A 22,482-nucleotide genomic window follows, 5' to 3' on the forward strand; every position below is an offset into this window, starting at 1 on the left:
GCCTGTGTTAAAAACCGCGGTTTTGTAAAAGAGAAGGATAGTAACATAAATGATGGTAAAGACATGAATGTCCATCCAGTCTGCCCATTAGTTATACATGTTATAAATTATTGATTAAATTAACTTGTCTTTTTTCTTTGATATTTCTGGGCCATAGACCATAAAGTCCACCTGGTAATATCCTTGGTTCTAACAGTTGGATTTGCTGTCCAAGCTCACTCCAGCCTATCCAACCATCCCGTTATTTGCAGGGAGGGAGCCTAAGGCCCTGATTGGCTCAGATGCCTAAGGCCCTTCCCAAGGCATCTGAGCCAATCAGGGCCTTAGGCTCCTCCCTCTATCCCATTTGATGCACAGGGCGGAGCCTAAGGTCAGACTTCTGATTTGCTCGAGCCTAAGGCCCTGATTGGCTCAGATGCCTAAGGCCCTTCCCAAGGGGCTAATCAAGGCCTTAGGCTTATCCCTGTGCATCACATGGTGCACCGGAGAGGGGAAGGCTTGTCATTTTGGGGGGGGAAGGGTAGAGGATGATTGAGGGGAGGGCGGTGGCACAGGGGTCCAGGACCAGGTGGGGGGCATGACACGAGGTATTCAGCCAGGCAGGAGTAGGCATCTGACATTTTTGCTGCTATGGGGAGGGGGGGGTCACAATGCCGGTTCGTGGGAGGTTGTTGGAAAGGGCCATCAGCACAGGGTTTTGGGGGGGACAGATTGTGCATGTGTGTAACACACACATCTGTGCCATTAAAAAAAAGAAGCCCTAACAGCAGTGACAGGAGGCTGCTTCCCCTGTCACTGCTGTTAGGGCTCTGTGTATGTGTCAATCACTCACTGAGGGATTGATCCGTCAGGTTTGAATGCAAATGATTTCCACACAAACTTGGTAGTGCATCAATCACTCAGCCAGAGAATCGGCCAACAGTGATCCAGCTGGTATCTTTAGTGCATCCAGGCCTTTGTGTCTTAATTAAAAATACTTAACAAAAAAAAAAAAAAAAAAAATCTTGGATAGCATCACAAAAGCTGAATTGTATAACTGAGGGGAAAAAGCTTCAAAGCATATTGATAGTGTTAACAAATGAGCCAATAGACTAGAAATCATTCACCGTCTGTTTATATATGTGACTTACTTTGGAAAGAGAACTAGTTTGGTTAGAATAAAAGCTAAACTACTATATGAACATGTGCTTATGAACAAAACAAGAAAACAGCAGGTTGTCAATTTAAAAAAAATATTTAATGCTGCCAAAAATATAAAAATACAATGAGAATGGCAGTATTATACAAAGTACTCTTTTCTAATTTCTTTTACATATTTCTACAGTTAATACAAGTATTAGAAAAACACTTGACAATACATTAAAATAACTTGATTTCTGAATTCCCATGCTGGTGGTGTTCTTCATCCCCTGGATGTAGTAGTTTACGCTGTAAACAGATAAGAATGAGGTCACCCCAGTATTTAGCAGACCTCATTTTTTTTCCTGAAGAGGGGGCTCAGGTCCTGCTTTGCATGTCAATGGTTTGCAGTTTAAAGCTGCAGGTTATTCACAAGCCTTGAAGATTTAGGAGTCGGTCACCCTCTGCCTACGACATACAACGCAAAACAAAATCATCGATTCAGTATAAACTTACCCAAAACTAAAATTAAAATGTAAAAAGAAAGTACTGAAAGACTAAGGAAAGTTGTTCATTCCACCTGGAAAAGACTTATTGCAGGAAATCTGCGGAGCATCAATAATACACAAACTGCTATAAGTTTGAGAAAGAATGCAAAATCATGTTATTTGGAGGTATCAGGAGAAATAGAATTCTTTTTATGAATAATTTTACCCATTTGTAGTTAATGCAAAATAAAGAGAATTTATTTGCTTTAATAATTTGCCTAAATGAACAAACCTTAATACAGTAAAACCTTGATTTGCTAGCATAATTCATTCCAGAAGCATGCTTGTAAACCAAATCACTTGTGTATCAAAGCGAATTTCCCCATAAGAAATAATGGAAACTCAGATGATTCATTCTACAACCCCAAAACTTTAATACAAAATACTTTATGTACTTGTATTTTGCAAGACCACACTTATTTAGAAGTCACTACACTCCTGCAGCATCAGAGAGAGAACCACCACCAGCTCAGTTGTGACACGTGTGTACTGTATGTACTCGTATTGCAAGACTTTGCTCGTTTAGAAGCCACTAAACTCTTGCAGTGTCAAGAGAGAGACGAACCATCGGCTCAGTTGTGATGTGTGTATACTGTATGTACTTGTATTGCAAGACATTGCTTGTATATCAAGTTAACATTTAATAAAATGTTTTGCTTGTCTTGCAAAACACTTGCAAACCAAGGTTTTACTGTACAAAGAAAAAAGCTGCATTTACAAAATGCAAATTAGTTTAATAGAAAACACAGTAAGGCAACCTATAAAAGTAAACCATCTGTACAAATATAAACTACATTCTCAACTGTTTTACAAAATAGTATGGCATACATTTTTATGCTGTTATGTTATATTTAGAACATTTTTCAACAGCTTCAAATAAAGACACACAGAGAAGTAACATACAAGTCATTTATTTTGTAATATCAAACAACAGAGGAGTGACAGAAGTAAAACTGGTTTATTACAGACAGAACAGGAATAATTTTGTAACTGTTCATGGTATAAGAGCAGCTCCCCCTGCATCAGCTCCCCCATGAAGAGAGAATCTCTTCTGGTATTACACAAGCAATCAACCCATTCTTTTAAATTTAAAAGCAACACATTATTATATCTGAGTTTTTGTATTCCCTATACTTCTAAAATGGAAATTTGTATTTCATGTTTGTTGTGCTTAATATGGATAAATTATCGACGTAGTTATCTTTCATGGTTTATGTAGAATGTTTTCCTAATAAATTTTCCTGACATATGTTAAACATGAAATTCGGGGATGGAGGAGTAGTGCTCCCCGATTTTCGATTCGAATCAGGTGAATCGATTCGATTAAAAAAAAAAATCAGTCTCCCAATTCGATGACCGACCCTGCCCCCTGTGCCATCCTAAAGCAGGAGCAGCAGCGCTGCCTCTTGCTGGCCGTCCACTGCCGCTCCTGCTTGAGGGGGGAGGGTCAGTCAGAAAGGCCTGCATGTTCCCCCAGCTTCCCTGCTCTTATTTTAAGCTAATACAGTAGCCTGCAGGATCGCCGGTACTGTACTGATCCGTACAGTTGCCCGTCGTCCTCAGCGGCACGTTCTCTCTGCTATGCTCCCGCCCCTCCTGATGTCAGAGGCAGGATTGTGGCAGAGGGAATGTGCCGCTGAGGACGACAGCAGCTGCAGGGATCACTATAGCATCGGTGATCCTGCAAGCTGCCGTATTAGCTTAAGGTAAAAGCAGGGAAGCTGGGGGAACATGGAGGCTTACGGGGAGGAGCAGGCCTTTGTGGCGGGCGGGGGGGGGGGAGCAGTATAACACATTTTCTATACTCGTATGTTGAAGATTAAGGGATGCCTGCCAGGCCTGTGCAGAGGGATGAGGCAGAAGGGGCAAGAGAAAGTAAGAGATGGGAGGGGAGATGCCAGACCTGGAGTGAAGGGAAGAGAGAGACCAAACCAAGAGGGGGAGGAAAGCAGAGGAGAGGTGCTGGACTAATGGATAGAGGGAGAGAGAAATGTAAGACCACAGGGGAAAGGGTACAAGAGGGACAGATACTGCTCCGAAGTAGGTAGGCACGGTGCAGGATGGCAGGAGAGATAATAGGAGAAAGCCTGTATCTGGGGAAGGGGATACAGGAGGTAAGGAAGAGAGAAGGAAGAAGCTAGATATGGGGAGAGACATGGAACAGAGAAAAGATGCTGGGCATGGAGGGTCAGGGACACAGAAGAGATATGCTGGATATGATAGATAAGGGATGGTGGACAGGGGAAGCTGATGGAACATGCAGACCTTGGGGGGGTGGCCCTGATGTAGAAGTACACAGAGGGAGGGAAGGGGGTTTCAAAGAGATGTGCATACACTGGACTTGGGGGGAGGGAGGGGAAAGAAATAATGGGTCTTAAAAACAGAGGAGAGGGAGAGAGATGGACAATGGGATTTAGGGAGGGAAGGAACAGAAAGGGAGAGCAGTTGGACACAAGGGATGGTGTGGAGGGAGGTGGGGATATAGATACTGGATAAGAGGGTAGTTGGGAAGAGAAAGGGAGAGCTGGTGGACCTGGGGTGGTGGGGAAGGAGGGAGACATTCTGGATGAAGTGTAGTTGAGAAAAGGAGAGATGGTGGGGTCCATCGCTGCAGCTGTGGGGGGATGGAGATGAAAAAAGGAAAGATGCCAGACCTCCGGGAGAGGGAAAAGAAACAGAAGGGGAGGATAGAGATGGAAGATGGATGGTTAGCACCAAGAAAGGAGACCCTGGAAAGCAAGTTATCAGAAGATAACCATAACCTGGGACCAACATGATTTGAAAAATGACCAGACAACAAAAGGTAGAAAAAATAATTTTATTTTCTGTTTTGTGATTACAATATGTATATCCTTCCAGAGCTGGTGTTAGACCACGAACGTGAGCTAGGATTTAACAGAGAGAAGAAAAGTATTTTTTTGTTTATTTTGTTTACACCACGGGACCAGTGTGGGTAGGAGAGGGCAAAGGGGTGAAGAGGATATAAAATAAACCCTATTGATGTATTATCACAGTTAAATATCATTATTTTTCCTGGGTTGTAATTAATATAAAATAAACCCAGCAGGATGTTTGAAAAAAACCACCCAATTGGGCAGGAAAATCAAATTGAAAAATCGATTCAATAGGCTGAATCGAATCAAAATGTTTTTTTCCTGAATCGGGCAGCACTAATGGGGAGGGGTGTGTGAGTGTTGATACAAGTTACCTTGTGTCTGTCCTATATTTATTGCACACAGTAGAGAGTTAATGCCATATTACATGCCTGTGCCAATAGTGTGGGCCTTTTATGCTATTAGCTCAGACATAAAACATGATGCCTGTACTGAAAGAACAAGTCTGCCCCCCCCACCCCCAAATCAAACCTTTCCATAAAGCACAAGTAATTCCTACCAGTCCCCAAAACCAATCCTCCTCCACCCCCTTGGACCTCTCCTCTACCTCTATAACCTACCTAGAGGCAAGGCCTGGTGCTCCAATAGCAGCAGCAGTAGTCCCCTTCTGCTTCTGCTCCATCATGTGAGTTCAAAATTATTTTCCTAAGCCTAGGGGTAAGCCTTCCATTCTATACTGTGATACTTTTTGAGTCCTAGAACTGGACAAAGGGGAATGGGGGGGGAGAGAGAGAATGTTCCTGCTCCTTGCCACTGGACCACCAGGCCTTTCTTTCATACAAGTCCCAGAGGTGAATGGGGGGGAGGGGGGTACTGGAGGGAGGCTTGGGATTAAATGGGAAAGACTTGCCATGGGGAAAGATAATGTGGACTTGTGAACTGCTTTAAGGCTGTGGCTGTGCTACCAGACACCCAGCAGTGCTTTGCTGCACTTACCACCTCCTCCTTATGTCTATGTCACACTCATACCACTGTTAGTATAGTAAACATCCTGTATTAGTTGCCTGGCTGCTTTTTTAAATGCAGAAGACATTAATGCACACCTGCACTAATGTTTACCATATGATAAAATCCACTTTAGCTGCATAAAACAGCTTAGTAAAAGAGCCCTTGTGCTTTAAACTCATTTTTGGTCTGACTATTCAAGGAGAAAACCAAGAGAAAAAAACCCTGAAGATACCCTAGATCAAAGTAGCAAGCTCTATGGGTGTAATGGGTGCTTGAGCATCTCCAATATTGAGCAAACTCCTTGACTGTGTCTAGGAAGAGGTAATTTCTGTTAGATTTAGCACCCTCAATAATCTTCAAATGTTGGCTCCTATGCCCTAGATGTTAGAATAAGAAATGTTACACTACACAAGACACAGGAAAACTCAACCCCACGCAAAACAAAGCAGAACAAAAAACAAGTGGGGAAGGAACTATACACAACAGTCTTTAGGGAACTAACAACTTACCCTTGATCATGGATTTGTATATAGTGATCATTGGCCTGGATGCACTAAAGATACAGACTGGATCACTGTTGGCCTATTCTCTGGCCAAGCGATCGATGCACTACCAAGTTTGTATGAAAACCCGACAGATCAATCGCTCAGTGAGCGATTGACATGTGCAGAGCCCTAAACAGCAGTGACGGGGGAAGCAGCCACCTGTCACTGCTATTAGGGTTTTCTGTTTTGTTTTTTTTACAGCACAGATGTTCTGCCCCATTAAAAAAAGAAAAAAGCCCCCCGCCCCCGCGTGTTGAAGGCCCTCCCCAGTGACCCACCACAAACCAGCACCTCACGACAATGAAAATGGCAGAAGGGATGCCTACTCCCTCCTGCTTGGCCAAATACCCCGCACCATGCTCCCATCTGGTCTTGGACCCCTCCTGCGCCACTGAGCCCCCCAACCATCCCCTTCCTTTAAAAAAAAAAAAAGGCAGGAGGGATGCCCACTCCCTCCTGCCACCGGATACTCCCCTGAACTCCCCCCCCCCTTGAACCTTTGTTAAATGTTGGGAGCTGGAGGAAAGCAGGGTCCCTTCAGCTCCGAGTCCCAACTGTCAAAAATAACAGGCTTTCCCCTCTCTGATTAATCATGTGATGCATGGGGAGTTGCCTAAGGCCCTGTTTGGCCCCTTGTGAGGGGCCTTAGGTTCCTCCCTCTGTATCCCATGTGATGTACAGGGCAGTGCCTAAGGTCTGATGTCTGAGCAGGGGCCTTAGGTGTCCAAGCCAATCAGGGTGTTAGGCTTCTCCCCGTGCATCATATGGTGCACCGGAGAGGGGAAGGCTTGTCAGACTAGGAGCTGAAGGGACCGTGCTTCCCTCTAGCTCCCAACATTTAACACAAGGGGGGGGGTGTTCAGGGGAGCATCCAGTGGCAGGCGGGAGTGGGCATCTCTCCTGCCTTTTTTTTCCCTCAGGAGGGAGCAGGTAGGGGATAGTTCGGGGGGAGGGCTCCATCCCTCCTGCCAATTTTCTCTTGGGGGGAGGGTGAATGACAGATTTCTGGTACTGCGTTTATTGATGAGGGCCATCATTGGTGGTAGGGGACTTTTTTTCTTTTTATGGGATAGATATTTTGCATGTGTAACACACACAAAATATCTGTGCCATTGAAAAAAAAAAACCCAAAAAACAAAACAGGCAGACCTGTCGGTAACACAGTTACCTTTTCCGATCACTAAAACCCCTGTTTTTTTTTTTTAAAAAGCCAAGCAATGTTAGTGCATTAATCGCTTGGCTACTTTACATGGGGTTTTAGCTAATTTGCATGGTCAGATCAGAAAATGGGCGATCGAGGGGAAAAACACGTGGTGGGCCATTTTGTGCAGCCGGTCGGTAAAAGCAATCATCGCTAAAGCTGTGAAAACAGGTTTAGCAATGATCGCTGACTTTAGTGCATTCTAGCCCATTGTCCTGAATAGTGAAATAGTTTGTAAAAATAAGCTTGCCCTGGAGCTAGTCCCAAGGAGCAAGCCTAATGAGCACGACCTGCTCCCTGGGTGTGCTCCTTCACTGTGTGCCTACAGCGCAATCGCTGCAGAGCTTAGTGAATATATGTTTTATATTTTTATTTTAAAAATTTAGAAACCACTTAAAATCTAAGCTATGTTGTTATAGCAGAAGTACTAACAGGCAAAGTAGCAGTCATGTGACCACTTGTAGTAGTTTAGAACAGTGGTTCCCAACCCTGTACTGGAGGATCACTAGCTAGTCGGATAGCCCCAATGAATATGCATTAAACAGATTTGCATGTAATGAAAATGATAGGAATGTAGATCTGCCCCATGCATATTCATTAGGGCTATCCCAAAAACCCGACTAGCTAGCGATCCTCCAGGACAGGGTTGGGAACCACTGGTTTAGAATGTCTTCAGACAGTGACACTATCACCTGAATAACAAAAGCATGCACTGATTCATTACTAGCTATTTCCCACACAGTAAGAGCTACAAAGGTAAAGGTCAAATCCAGCAAGGCTAGGAATTCCCCCAGTGCCACTGAAGCTATGACCAAATGAACATTCGAAATCTGGGCACCTTTAGTGCTGCACTGACAAGACTTCAGATCCAGGATGGGCTTCCAATTGTCTAAGATTTTCTCAAGCACGATAAAGTATATTGAGTACAAGCCAAATTCTGCATCCAGTACAGACCTATGGCTTAGATCTCCAGAAGTCAGTTTACTGTTGCTCTGGCTGCTTTCTCCAGTCTTCCTGCTGGAAAATCTACTAATTCCCCAAAAGAGGGTAAAAAATAAATAAATAAAAATCAAGTTTGTAGTCCTCTCAAATGATTTCCGGCATTCATTTGTCTGAACATATCTTCGCTCAGGTCTCCTTGTACTCTGATGGTCTTCCTCCTATTCGGGGAGGCTTGGGCTTTGGCCTTGTGTCATTGGGACTTCTTGGTAATAGCTGCTGAGCAAGGAGTTGATGCCTGAAGTTATTTGGAGCCTCCAAACTTCTGTCCAGATCTCTGAGCAGAAGAGCCCGTTGCTGAATGTCGAGACTGCATGTAGCCATGGAAGGAACCACGATTCAAACTCACTGGGGCACGTGGTCTATTGTCTGGCAATGACTTCTAACACCAATCTGCCACACTGACAGTGTGATGGTCCAATCCCTTGCCAAAGAGAATTTGTCCTTTAAAAGGGAGCCTGCACAAAGTAGCTTTAGATGTATGAATCTCCCACTCATTGTCTGATTCAGAACATTCTTCAGGTTGAGATAGAACAAGTAGACATCTTCTCATAACCCTAATATCATCATATAGGGTGTCTGCTACATAATCCACCCTTGACAGTAACAACTGGGAGCTATGCGCTCTCCTCAGTGGATGGATTCCATCACAGCATCTTATGGCAGGCGCGCAGTTACCGCTTTCAGACCCAGAACTAAAGCCTCAAACTGTCTTTTGAAGACCAAGTCCACTTTGCTGCTGATGCTGTCACCATTTGAGGGATCTTGGGGGAATTTATGCCCCAACAAATGAGCCTCCTGTGATAACCCTGGAGGGCCCAGAAGAGGCTAATTCCAGTGCTCCCATCCCCTTCACATGCCCATTGGCAGGTGGTGCATGGATGTTCCTCAGGTGGCCATCCAGCACAAAGCTGGAATGATACAGTTAGAAAGGCCTGGGGAGTCCATATAAATTGATTAGCAAACAGAGGCTTCTAAAATAAAATCAGGAAATCCAAGATGGCCACTGCAGTGTTTTAGTGCCACAAACCGCTCAGGAAAACTACAATAAAGTTCCAAAAATTCAGGGAAAGGATTTTTGGAACTAGAGGACCCTATAGGAATCTCCAAATACCCTCAAAACTTCAATTTTAAACATCCCTTTAATGTCTACCATAGACAGTAATGCATTGTACTCACAGAACTGGAAGGTTCTGTGCCTGCCTTAGCTCCTACTGCAGCTGGATTATTGAGATTTCTACCTCAGACAAGCTGGTGAATAGAGCCAAGGCTTCATCTCTTCAGGCTGCCTTTTAGTCAGACCCCTCTAGTTCCTCTGCATCTTCAGGGGGAGAGGGGATGCAGCCAGCACCCACTACAGTCATCTGGACCAACATGGGGCCACTCAGCCTGTGCTCCATCACCTGATAAATCAACAGCGAGCTGTGCTCCAAGGACTCCAAGCTGCCTTAAAAGTTAGAGCAGGCCAGCTAGGTAGGTTCCTTGTAAAAGGGTTGCACCCCCACCACCAGCCCTCTGATACAGAGGTTGCATCTTCTCCCAGGCAGAGCTGTTCCAGGATCTCTGGGAACCTCTGTAGCATAAGGAAGCCTCAAAAATTGGATACAAAAACTGAAGGAAAAAAATCAGTTGCCGAGCAGATGAAGACCCCTTTTCAACTTGCTTGTAGAGGGAAAAACTGAGGAACTAAGGCACTGCCCAGTGATACAAGGAGGTGAAGTTGAAAAATATACATGATGCCTTCTGCAATCCTTGCGGATGAAAGGACGAAATCCACTTGTCAAGACTTGCATCTCTTTTGCACTGGAAGTCCTTTTAAGTTGAGCTAAGCTCATGATAGAGCTTACTAAAGTTTGGTAAAAAAGGTTCCTTTAGTGTGTAAAGGCAAGGGGGCATGCACAGGAGAGGTGCATGAGTGGAAGATGTGTAATTTATAGAATACTGAAAATTACACAATAAAGTGCTATATTTACACAAACCCACGTCTTCCATTGATAAAGGGGGTACATCTAGATATAAGTGTGTAGATGTCAACTTATAGCTAGTAATCTAATAGAATATGGGTGCCTAAATGTCATTATAAAATTAGCATTCAGCATGCTTCTAGGTGCCAAATTGTGGCATCCAGTTATAGAAATGCCCATTGAAAAGATCACTTTAGAATGGATTTAGCTTTCAGGATAGTCACTCTATCACAAAGTTCATCTTGCTTTTTTGGATGGCCAAGGTGGGGTAAGGTTAATTTGCTTATTTTTTGTTATCCTTAAAACCAGACTCATTTAGAGAGCTTGGAGGAGTGTCAAGTTCTACTTTTCCTTCAAATCTTCAACTCCTCCAAAAGGCCATTAATTGCCAGCAAATATCCCATACAGAAAGGGGTATTTTAAAGTTATTCTTGTTTTGAGACTGCAATTTTATTTTCTCTCTTTTGGGTTGGTATCTAGCACTATGAGCCTCCAGGGAAGTTTCTCCTATATTTTCATGCCTCTTCACAATAGATTATGGGCCCTAAATCCAGCCACTGTATATATAATGGTACAATGGCTGAAACCTTGCCCCTCTCAATATGGTGTAAATATTCTCCGCAGTACCCCTCTCCCCCCCTCCATCTGGGAATGGGAAACAACATGGAAATTAACTCAGTTCCCCCAAATGATTAGTCCTTAAATTAATTTAAATGCTGAGAAGCCAAGATAGCGTTGTAAGGTTATGAAGTGTAAGCAATACTCTCCTCAAAGTGGCTTCCGGAAGAATGGGGAAACGAAAGGTGAAGCTCAAACTGTACCCTCCAGCAACAGCTGAACCTCCCCGACTGAAACAGTCCACATTGGAGGCTTGCAGGGTTCGCCGTCCTCTTATAGAAACTGCGACTTTGGATGGGCCTGGAAGTTCTACAGAAGGAAGTTTGGAAGTGGCGTCACTGAGCCCCATGAGGCCTTTCCCTCCCCTGCAATTCGGAGATGATTCAGCAGCAAGTAGAGGTAGTCTTCCTACACAGATGAGGAGTGTGGGAGATTTGCCCATGGAGAGGATACTGCTGGCAATGTCATTTCCGGCTCCACAAGAAAGTGGAGCAATAATGGTAAATGAAAATCTTCAGCGGGGGGAGCTCCTGCCATCTTGGCTATGGAACAGAGGGGAATTAAATAAACCGGCAATAGTTACTCTTGACTCTTTATGGGAAGTTGTGTTTCACAAGGAACATTCCCTTCAGGTACAATTTAAAATTTTTTCTGACAAATTATCTGATTTTGCAATACAAAAAGATGGTCTGGTCTAGCTACAGAAACAGCAAGCTACCAGAATAGATAATTTGGAGACTAACATGCAGGAGTTTATCGCTGTTGAATCAAAAGAAAGGGGAATATTATACAGGAAGATGGAAAGTCAAGTTAGAAAGAATTTGATTTTTGAATTTTCCTAAATCTTCTTTAGTATCTCCTATCTCTTTGAGAATGTTGAGGTGTTGGCTCTGCTTGTTCATTGGTACATCTTCTAAGTAACGGACTTCATACAGTATTACCATTTTAGGAGATGATTAACCCATGAATCAGGAATTTGCCAAAACAAGGCCCGTGTTGGGTTCGTTTAAAGTGTGTTACGTGCGAGCTACCTATTAAAGTTTATGCCAGCTTGAACACCTTCGTCATCTCCTCATTTTTGGCTGATTGACTTTGTGCGGAGTTTATCTTTCTTTGCCTTTCTTCTTCGTCTCAACAGAGCAAACCACTAATCATGGGTGTGAAACCCACTATATGAATTCCCTATCCCAGGTTAGATGCATATGCTAAGTGTCTTGTGATGTTGAAGAATTTGGAATGGGTAACCCCTTGTCCAAATTGCTGCAAATTAGGCACCAGGTAAGAGATTCCTTCAGAGAAGGTGCAACAGTGATTACATCTTAAAGGTTTCCTGTGGCTTCAGTCCATTATGAACATAGAATCCACTGAACCTGTCTCAAATTGAGGGGTGCCATAGGTGTCATGAACGGTAGAATCCATGAGACCTAGAAATCTCAACATCTGCTGAGATGATTCCTGCTGACCCTGGTGTACCTCCAGAATCACTGAAGGCCTTAGCAAGAGCGCCTTTGCGAATGGCCTTAAGAAGGGACGAGTCACTGCAAAGGAGAGCAGAGAGCAACCGCAGCAGACACAGAGGACACACAAGCAAGCAAGGAGAGTAGAGGGCAACCGCAGCAGACACAGAGGACACACAAGCAAGGCGAGCAGAGGGCAACCGCAGCAGACACAGAGGACACACACACAACAAGGACGCCAAACAGAATCTCCTACATAAGGAGAAGCCACTTCGGACACCAGACCGGCAAGCGGACAGCAATGGAAGCAGCAGACAGAAGCAGGACGTTGAGCTACCCAGTTTTCTGCACCGTTTGCCATATGTATGACTACCTCCCCTCTGGGATGCAGTCTTATGTATGCACTCAATGCAGGGAACTGGAGGGTCTGAAGAAGCAAGTCAGACTCCTGGAAGGCAGAATACTGGAACTAGAAGCACTTCGAGCAGTGGAGGAGGACAGAGAGGCAGAAAACTTCAAGACAGAGGAAACCATTGAGGAAGAAGTCCAGGAGTTAGAGAAGTTCATCGAGGAGGCATACAGGGAGACCGTGAAAAATCACCAACAACAGTGGAACTGCCAAGATACACCTACAGTGAGGGAGGACCACCTGGAGGACAACCACAAGGAAGAAATGGGTGACAACGAGACCTGGAAACAGTAGAAGGAACCCACAGTTAAGCCAACGACAGGATGAGGGAAGATGGAAGTGCACAGAGAATACGGACCTACGGCTGGAAAGATGGACATACACCGCGGACACAGACCTGCAGCCAGAGAGACATGAGAAGATAGAGAACAGCAAGCATCATGGAGGACTCCATCATCAGACAAGTTGACAGCCACATAGTGGGAGGAAGACAGAATCAGTTGGTGACCTACCTACTGGGAGCCAAAATAGAAGATATAGTGAGCCGCATTGACAGCGTTGTAGAGGAAGATATGGCAGTGGTGATCCATATGGGGACAAACAATGTGAGCAACAGGAACTACAGCAGGGAAGGACTGAAGGACCAGTTCCGGATGCTAGAAAGGAAGCTGAAGACCAGAACGCCATGGGTAGCGTTCTCAGAGAAGAGGCAGATGGAGTTGCAAGCAGTCAACGTGTGGATGAGGTGCTGGTGTGAGGAAGAAGGATTCCACTTCATGCACAACTAGATGACGTTCTGGAGGAAGAGCAAGCCATTCAGAAAGGATGGACTCCACCTCAGCAGAGACGGAACAAGGCTACTTGCAAGCAACATCAAGAGAGAAATTGAGATGTTTTTAAACTAGGAAGAAGGGGAAAGCCCACAGTCGAATGAGGGTCGATGGTTTGGGAACCGGTATACCCAGACGATACAATGCCAGAAGATAGCGGGGAAGACTCACCGGATCATAGGCAACACAGAAATCCTGACAGACCGAAAAGGACACAAGAGGAGAGGAAAAGCAAGAATGTAACAGGTCACAAACTCAAATGTATGTACACAAACGCAAGGAGCCTAAGGAATAAGATGGGGGAATTGGAAGCTATGGCACAAAAAGATAACCTTGATATCATCGGAATCAGGGAAACATGGTGGAACGAGGAAAACGTCTAGGACACTGTGCTACCAGGATACAAGCTACAGTGGTGCCTCACACAACGAACTTAATTGGTTCCAGGAGCAAGTTTGTTATGCGAAAAGTTCGTTATGTGAAACGCGTTTTCCCATAACAATACATGTTAAAAAAAATAATTCGTTCTGTAGCATAAAATATGCTAAGATGACATAAAAAAAGATAAATTTTTTGTTATTATTTTTTTTTAGATACATCTAAAAACATACATCTCCCTGTCCTTTTACTTCCACTATCTTCCTATCCCATCTCTATTCCCTTTTGTCCCTCTCCCCATGATCAATCATCTCACCACCTCTCTCTTCCCTCACCCTCAGGGTTCAAGATTGCTTCCACTCTTTTTCCTGTTGTTCTCTCTGCCTGTCACCCTATGATTTAGCATCCCTTCTGCCCTTGTCCAATATTTCCCCTTCTCTCCCTCCCTCTCATCCCCTGCTCCAACATACCGTATTTCGACTGCCCTTCCATCCCCAGGCCTGCCAACTTCCACTCATTTACTGCTTTCTCCCACCTCTGCCAAAGCCCCCCCCCCGCTGACTATGATACAGGCAGGAGGGATCCCACCCGCCCGCCGACCTGTGACTCCCTGCTGACCCCCCCCTCCGTACCTATAAGGTCTTGGTGGGAGGTGAAGATATGGGAAAGCTTCAAAAATGGTGCGCAGCTCAAAGGAAACGTCGCTAAGAGTTGAGAGATATTTTCCAAGATAAGGTGGGGGGGAGGGTCTTGAGTCATACGTGGTCACGCAGAGTGGGTGGAGTTTCTCCTGACGTTTCTGTTGCTCGGCGCGCAGTTGGTAGTGCGGAGTGTGTTGCTGGCGCGTGCTCTTAGAGTCGATTTTTCTGCCAGCTGTAAAGCAACCATGCTCGTTCTATTTTCTAAAGCGCTCGGGTTCCTCTGGCGGCAGCAAGAGAATGACGAGGCAGAGGCAAGACCTATGCAAGGTACTTCTGGGTAGATTGTTATTTCTGGGCAGAGTCTGAGAAGTAGACGGATGGATATATCAATGTTCTATCAAAAACTTATTGTACAAATAGGTACGCCAATTTCTGTTCATGTAGCAAATGTGCGTTGTCTTTGGGCCTTGATTAGTCGAAGCAACGGCCCGCTGACTTTAGTCCATGGATGCAGCTTGGGCGACTTCGTTGTGTGAAACGAAGTTCGTTGTACGGATCAAGACATAAAGTTCGTTGTGCGCAGCGTTCGCTGTGCGAGGCGTCCGTTATGCGAGGCACCACTGTATACCATAGACACAGAGTGGGTCAAAAAGGTGGGGGTATTGCCCTATACGTCAAAGAGGGAATTGAGTCTACTGGAGAGAACACGCCGGAAACAAAAAATAAGGTAGACTCTCTATGGGGCAAAATTCTGGGAACAAATGGAACAGAAACGAAGATCGGCATCTACTACCGACCCCCAGGGCAGTCTGAAGAAATTGATAGCGAAATGACAGACGAGATTAAACACAACTGCAAAGGAGGCAACGCTGTTATTATGGGCGACTTCAAATATCCGGGGATAGATTGGAACCTAGGCACCTCTGGCTATGGTAGGGAGACCAAGTTCCTGGAAGTTGTAAGTGATTGCTTCCTGGAACATCTTGTTAAGGAAAATACAAGAGGAAATGCAATTCTGGACTTAATTCTAAATGGACTAAAAGGACTGGCACATAGTGTAGAAGTAGAAGGGACACTGGGAAGCAGTGATCACAATATGATCCGCTTCAACCTGGACACGGGGCGAAACATCGATCCAGAATGACGGCCACGGCACTGAACTTCCGAAAGGAAATTACAAAGGGATGAGACTCATGGTGGGGAAGAAGATTAAGAAGAGGATAAGCATGTAAAAACACTGGAACAAGCATGGTCCCTTTTTAAGGACACGGTCACCAAGGCGCAAAATCTATATATACCGCATATCAACAAGGAAAAAAAATAAGGAACTGGCATGGCTTACTGTAGCGGTGAAAGAAGCAATCAGAGAAAAGAAGGCTTCATTTAGGGAGTGGAAAAGGTCAAAAATGGATGAAAACTGGAAAAAGCACAAGCAACATCAAAGCAGGTGCTATAAGGCGGTGAAAGGGGCCAAAGAGACTACGAGGAAAATATAGTCAAGGAGGCAAAAAAAAACTTCAAACCATTCTTTCGATATATTAAGTGGAAACGACCCGCGAAGGAAGCGGTGGAGCTGTTGGATGATCATGGAATAAAGGGAGTGCTAAAGGAGGACAAAGCCATCGCCGACAAACTGAACACATTTTTTGCGTCAGTTTTTACCGAAGAGGATATCCACAACATACTGAACGCTGACAGGCTATACGCAGGAAACAAAGACAGGAAACTGACTGAGTTGACGGTCAATCTAGAAGAGGTATGCAGGCAGATTGATAAGCTTAAAACGATAAATACCCGGGACTGGATGGCATCCATCTGAGGGTAATCAAGGAACTGCTTCAACTAATAACTAATATGTCGATCAAATCGGGAAGGATTTCGGAAGACTGGAAAGTGGCGAATGTTACGCCGATCTTCGAAAAGGTTTGAGGGGAGATCCGGGAAACTACAGACCGGTGAGTCTGACCTCGGTACCAGGAAAGTTGGTAGAGGCGCTGATAAAGGACCGCACTATTGACCACCTTGATGGACACGATCTGATAAGGACCAGCCAGCACAGCTTCAGTAAAAGAAGATCTTGCTTGACTAACTTGCTGTACTTCTTCGAGGAAGTAAACAGGCAGATAGATAAGGGTGACCTGGTCGACATTGTATACCTGGAATTTCAGAAGGCATTCAACAAGGTCCCGCATGAACGACTGCTTTGAAAAATTGCGAGCCATGGAATCGCGGGTGAAATGCTCATGTGGATTAAAAACTGGTTGGTGGATAGAAAACAGAGAGTGGGGGTAAATGGATAATACTCGTGCTAGAAAAGCTTCACGAGTGGAATGCTGCAGGGTTCGATGCTTGGACCTATGCTCAACATATTTATAAACGACCTGGAAATTGGAACAACGAGCGAGGTGATTAAATTTGCAAATGATACGAAGTAATTCAGAGTAGTGAAGACACAGAAGGATTGTGAAGACCTGCAATGTGACAAACACACTTGAGAAATGGGATGTGACATGACAAACGAGGTTTAACGTGGATAAGTGTAAAGTGATGTATGTCGGTAACAAGAATCTTATACACGAATATAGGATGACCGGTGCAGTACTCGCAGAGACCCCCCAGGAAAGAGACTTGGGAGTACTGGTCGATAATTCGATGAAGCCATCCGCGCAATGTGCGGCGACGGCAAAAAGGGCGAACAGAATGCTAGGAATGATTAAGGGGATCACGAACAGATCGGAGAAGGTTATCATGCTGCTGTACCGGGCCATGGTACACCCCCACCTGGAATACTGCGTCCAGCACTGGTCACCGTACTTAAAGAAGGGCACAGTACTACTCGAAAGGGTCCAGAAAAGAGTGACTAAAATGGTTAAGGGGCTGGAGGAGTTACCATACAGTGAGAGATTAGAGAAACTGGGCCTCTTCTCTAATGCTGCCTGATTCAGGAAAAAAAATTTCAATTCGATTCAGCCTATTGAATTGGTTTTTCGATTCAATTCGATTTTCCTGCCCAATTGGGTGTTTTTTTCAAACATCCTGGTGGGTTTATTTTATAACTTTTTCTCCCCCTTTGGCTTCTCCACACCACACAGGCATTGTGATGTAAACAAAATAAAGAAACAAAAAGGACTTTTCCTCTCTCTGTTAAATCCTAGCTCACGTTTGCGATCTAACACCAACTCTGGCAGGATACACTTTTCAAATTTGACATATTGTAATCACAAAACAGAAAATATTATTTTTTCTACCTTTTGTTGTCTGGTCAATATTCAAATCTTGTTGGTCCCAGGCTCTGGTTGTCTTGCTTGCCAGGGTCGTCTTCTTTCTTCGTGCTAACTATCCATCTGCCATCTCTGTCCTCCTCTTCCATTTTCTTTCCCTTCCCCGGAGGTCTGGCATCTTTCCTTTTCTTGTCTCCATCCACAGATCCACCTTTTCTCAACTACCCTTTCATCCAGCATCTCTCCCTCCTCCCCACCACCCCAGGGTCCACCATCTCTTCCTTTCTCTTTCCAACTACCCTCCTATCCAGTATCTCTATCCCCCCTCCACAACATCCCTTGTGTCCACCTTCTCTCCCTTTCTGTTCCTTCCCTCCCTAAATCCCTTTGTACATCATCTCTCTCCCTCTCCTCTATTTTCAGACCCATTATTTCTTCCCCCCAAAGTCCGGCATATGCACGTCACTTTGAACCCTCCCTTTCCTCCCTCCCTCCCGTGTACTTCTACACCAGGGCCCCCTCCCCTGAAGGTCTGTCCCCCCCAAAGGCCTGCACCCCACCCCTAAAGGCCTGCCTGTCCCCCCTGAAGGCATATGCCACCATCCCTGAAGGCCTGCTTCCTCCTTAAAAGGCTTTCCCCCTCTTAAAGGCCTGTTCCCCCCCTTGAAAGCCTGTCCTCCCCCCCCCCCCGAAGGCCTGCCTGCCCCCCTGAAGGCCTGCCTGCCTGCCCCCCCTTAAAGGTCTGTCACCCCTAAAGGCCTGCACCTTCCCCTGAAGGCCTGTCCCCCCCTTGAAGCCCTGCATCCCTCCCGAAGGCCTGCCTGCCTGCCTCCCCTTGAAGGTCTGTCCCCCCTGAAACCTGCACCTCCCCCTGAAGGCCTGTCTCCCCCCTTTCAAAGTTTTTCCACCCTTAAAGGCCTGCTTATCCCCCCCCACCCCGAAGGACTGCTCACACACACCCCCACACACACACACTGACAGAAGGCCTGTGTGTTCCCCCTGGCTTCCCCTGGTGTCCAGCTTCCCCCCAGGCCTCCCCACACCATTTACCTGTGAGGAACAGCCTGCAGATAAGATTACGATGCTAGCGATCTTTCCACTGCTTCGGAGCTGTTTCCTCTGCCGCGGTCCCACCCCTCCTCTGATGTAGGACTTGGGTTAGTTTATGATGAATCTTAGTAATTCTAGCATCTGAATGGTTCTTTGCACTGATCATCTTCCTCTGATATGCTTTTAAGAACATAAGAATAGCCATACTGGGTCAGACCAATGGCCCATCTAGCCCAGCATTCTGTTTCAACAGTGGCCAATCCACCTGGCAAAAACCCACACAGTAGTAACATTACATACTATTGGTCTCAGGGCAAACAGTGGCTTCCCCCCATCTTTGTCTCAATAGCAGACTATGGACTTTTCATTCAGGAATTTGTCCAAAGCGTTTTTTAAACCCACCTATGTTAACCGCTGTTACCACATTCTCTAGCAACAAGTTCCACAGCTTAACTATTTGCTGAGTGAAAAAATATTTCCTCCTATTAGTTTTAAATGCATTTCTCTAACTTCATCAAGTGTCCCCTAGTTTTGATGGAGTAAAAAAAAAAAAAAATTTGATTCATTTGTACCTGTTCTATGCCACTCAAGATTTTGCAGACTTTAATCATATCTCCCCTCAATCGTCTCTTTTCCAGCCACTCATCCAAGGAGAGACACATGCATATTCCCAGTCTGTGTAGCAATGCTATGCCTGCTGCTAGGTATTCGGTAGTAAGTCTTCCACTGCCCTCTAACAAGATACCTCCTAGATATGGAGGACAAGGTACGAGATAGTGTCTTGATGATTTCAGTATGCTTCCTGATGAGGTCTACCTTTATTACCAAAAAGATATCTCCCCAGCAATCAACCAGTTTTTGCTGAACTACTCACTCTAAGTCTGATGTGTGCAGCCAGGAAAGTCTGTGCAACCCATGGCAGAAGCTCTGAAAGCTTTATCAAAAGCATCATAGGTTGCCCATACTGTGTACTTTCCGCACTTTCACTCTTTGGCTACTAGCTGGAGTTCTTTGGCCTCCTGAGGTAGAGTTTCTGTGAATTTCACCATACTAGAACAGTGTTCAACAAATTCATTCTAATTACTACTATTTATTATTTCTATAGTGCTACCAGATGCATGCAGCGCTGTACATTAAACATGAAAGATGGCCCCTGATCAAAAAAGCTTACAATCTAAATTATGACAGACACACAGGATGGATCAAAATATGCTGCTTATGAAAGGAAATATAAAGGGATGAAGAGAAATAAGAACAAACTATTCCACTAGTTTTAAGTCATTATTCAGTTTCTGTATGTTTTCTGGATAACTTGCTCATTCAATAAAGAGAATGAAATCTAGAATTGCCTCCCAGTGTATGATACTGCTGATGAGAATATATGTACTGGATTATGGGCATTATAACTAAAGGGCACCTGTGTTTATTCCCTAAGATACTATTCCAATAAAATTTATTCATTTGATTCTTTTCAGATAGAAATCTCTAACCAGACCAATGTTAACTTAGAAGGAGAAATTAGGTCCTTACCAGCTAATTTTCTTTCTGTTAGCCTGTAGATTGGTATAGTCCTTACGAATGGGTTATATGCCTCACTGCTACCAGCAGGTGGAGACTGAGAACAAACTTGAATATCAGGATAGCTTCCCCCCCCCCATAGCAATCCAGTCTGCCGAATAGCCAAGCAGAACTTAGGAAAGACGTCAACTGAAAACAGTAAAACACACTCCAAACAGGAGTGGAAAAACAACAATCAACTGTAAACAATGGTTGGAACATGTGCAGAACTTAATCGTGGTATAGAAAACATCCCCACAGCTCACCAGCTAAGCCAGCTGAGCCATAGCTGCTGTTCTTACTTCTCCCCGGCCATAGAAAAATACTAGAACCCGTAGAAAAAACAAAATTGGCATGCGAGCAAAACAAAAACCCGCAATCACCGCTCAAAGACAGACAGGGTGGGGGGACTATACTAGTCTACAGGCTAACAGAAAGAAAATTAGCAGGTAAGAACCTAATTTCTCCTTCTTTAGTGCCTGGTAGCCTGGTATAGTCCTTACGAATGGGACATACCAAAGTAGTACCTATTAAGGCTGTGACCCCCGAAGGGCCAACACCAGAATACATTCACCGAATATCGCGTCCCGACGCGCTTAAACATCTACATAGTAGTGTCTGACAAAGGAATGCAGAGAAGACCAAACTGCAGCCTTGTAAATATCCACTGGAGGCACTAGAGAAGACTCAGCCCAAGAAGCTCCCTGACCCTGAGTGGAATGAGCCTTGAGAAATTCTGGAACAGGCTTCTTCTTCAGTAGATAAGCGGAAGCAACAGTCTCCTTGATCCAGCGTGCAATAGTAGCCTTAGAAGCGCCATCCCCCTTATGAGGACCCGCTAGAAGGAAAAAGAGATGATCTTCTTTCTTGATCTCCTGGGTCCTCTGCTCATAAGAGCGAAGGAACCAATTGACATCTAACTTACACAACTCTCTCTGCTCGGAAGTGTCCTCCTGGCTACCCAACACCAGGAGGACCACTGCCTGACTTGACATGAAAAGGAGAAACTACCTTTGGAAGAAAAGAAGGAACAGGCCTCAAGACAAACTGCTCCCTAGAAAACTCCAAGAAGGTAGCCCTACAAGAGAAAGCCTGCAGCTCAGAACACATCTAGCTGAAGTAATGGCCACTAAGAAGACTGCTTTAAAAGTAAGGTCTTTCAAAGAGCAGTTGCCCAACAGTTCTAAAGGTGGACACACTAGAACAGACAGAACCAGATTCAGATCCCAAGATGGAACAGAGGGCTGCACGGGAGGCTTGAGCAATCTGACCGCCCGCAAGAAGTGAATCAAATCAGGTATGGCAGTCAAATGCTGACCTTTCAACAACCCATGAAAGGCTGACAAGGCCACAAGCTGAACTCGAAGAGAAAACCAAGCCAGTCCCCTTGTCCAGGCCATCCTGAAAGAACTCTAAGATGGCAGGCAAAGAAGCGCAAAAAGAGACTATTCCATGCGCAGCACATCACTCCTCAAATAGACGCCAAATCCTCACATAAGCCCGAGAGGTAGAAAGCCTCCGGGACCCCAACAGAGTTGAGATCACTTTATTTGAATACCCCTTCTTACCTAAGCGACCCCTTTCAAGAGCCAAGCCGTAAGACAGAAGGGACCCGGATCGAACATTGGAATGGGACCCTGAGTCAGAAGGTTGTCCAAGAGAGGCAGAGGAAGAGGATCAGCCAGCAGATGCCCCACCAGACTTGCGTACCACGGTCGTTGGGGCGAATCTGGAGCCAGCAGAACCATAAGGCCAGGATGTCAAACTATGAGAAAAAGAACTCTGCCCACTAATGGCTACGGAGAGAAAACATACAACAGCCCCTCCATTGGCCATGATTGAACCAGAGCATCCAGGCCCTTGGCCTGACCGTCTCTGCGACGACTGAAGAAGTGGGGTGTTTTGGCGTTGACACTTGTGGACATCAGATCCATGAGGGGATGACCCCAAGACTGCACTATCAACAAAGGCCACGGGACTTAGACACCACTGTCCGGGATCTAGCATGTATGACTTAGGAAGTCCGCTTGAACATTCTCCACTCCGGCTATATGGGAGGCTGATATGTCCTGAAGATGAGACTCCACCCAGACTACCTCCTGT

The 22,482-nt window shown here is 45.2% G+C and overlaps 1 protein-coding gene across 1 annotated transcript in view; it reads right to left on the reverse strand.

The window, feature by feature from the left end:
• Window positions 1-1,215: 1,215 nt before the first annotated feature.
• PTPN2 (protein tyrosine phosphatase non-receptor type 2) overlaps window positions 1,216-22,482 on the reverse strand; it is a 145,234-nt gene continuing 123,967 nt past the window's right edge. The window contains exon 10 of the mRNA XM_033934134.1: window positions 1,216-1,587. Coding sequence (XP_033790025.1) covers window positions 1,566-1,587 — 22 coding nt within the window. The 3' untranslated portion in view covers window positions 1,216-1,565. The remainder of the gene's footprint in view (window positions 1,588-22,482) is intronic.

The sequence above is a fragment of the Geotrypetes seraphini genome, chromosome 2, assembly GCF_902459505.1.
Source record: "Geotrypetes seraphini chromosome 2, aGeoSer1.1, whole genome shotgun sequence".
NCBI lineage: Eukaryota > Metazoa > Chordata > Amphibia > Gymnophiona > Dermophiidae > Geotrypetes > Geotrypetes seraphini.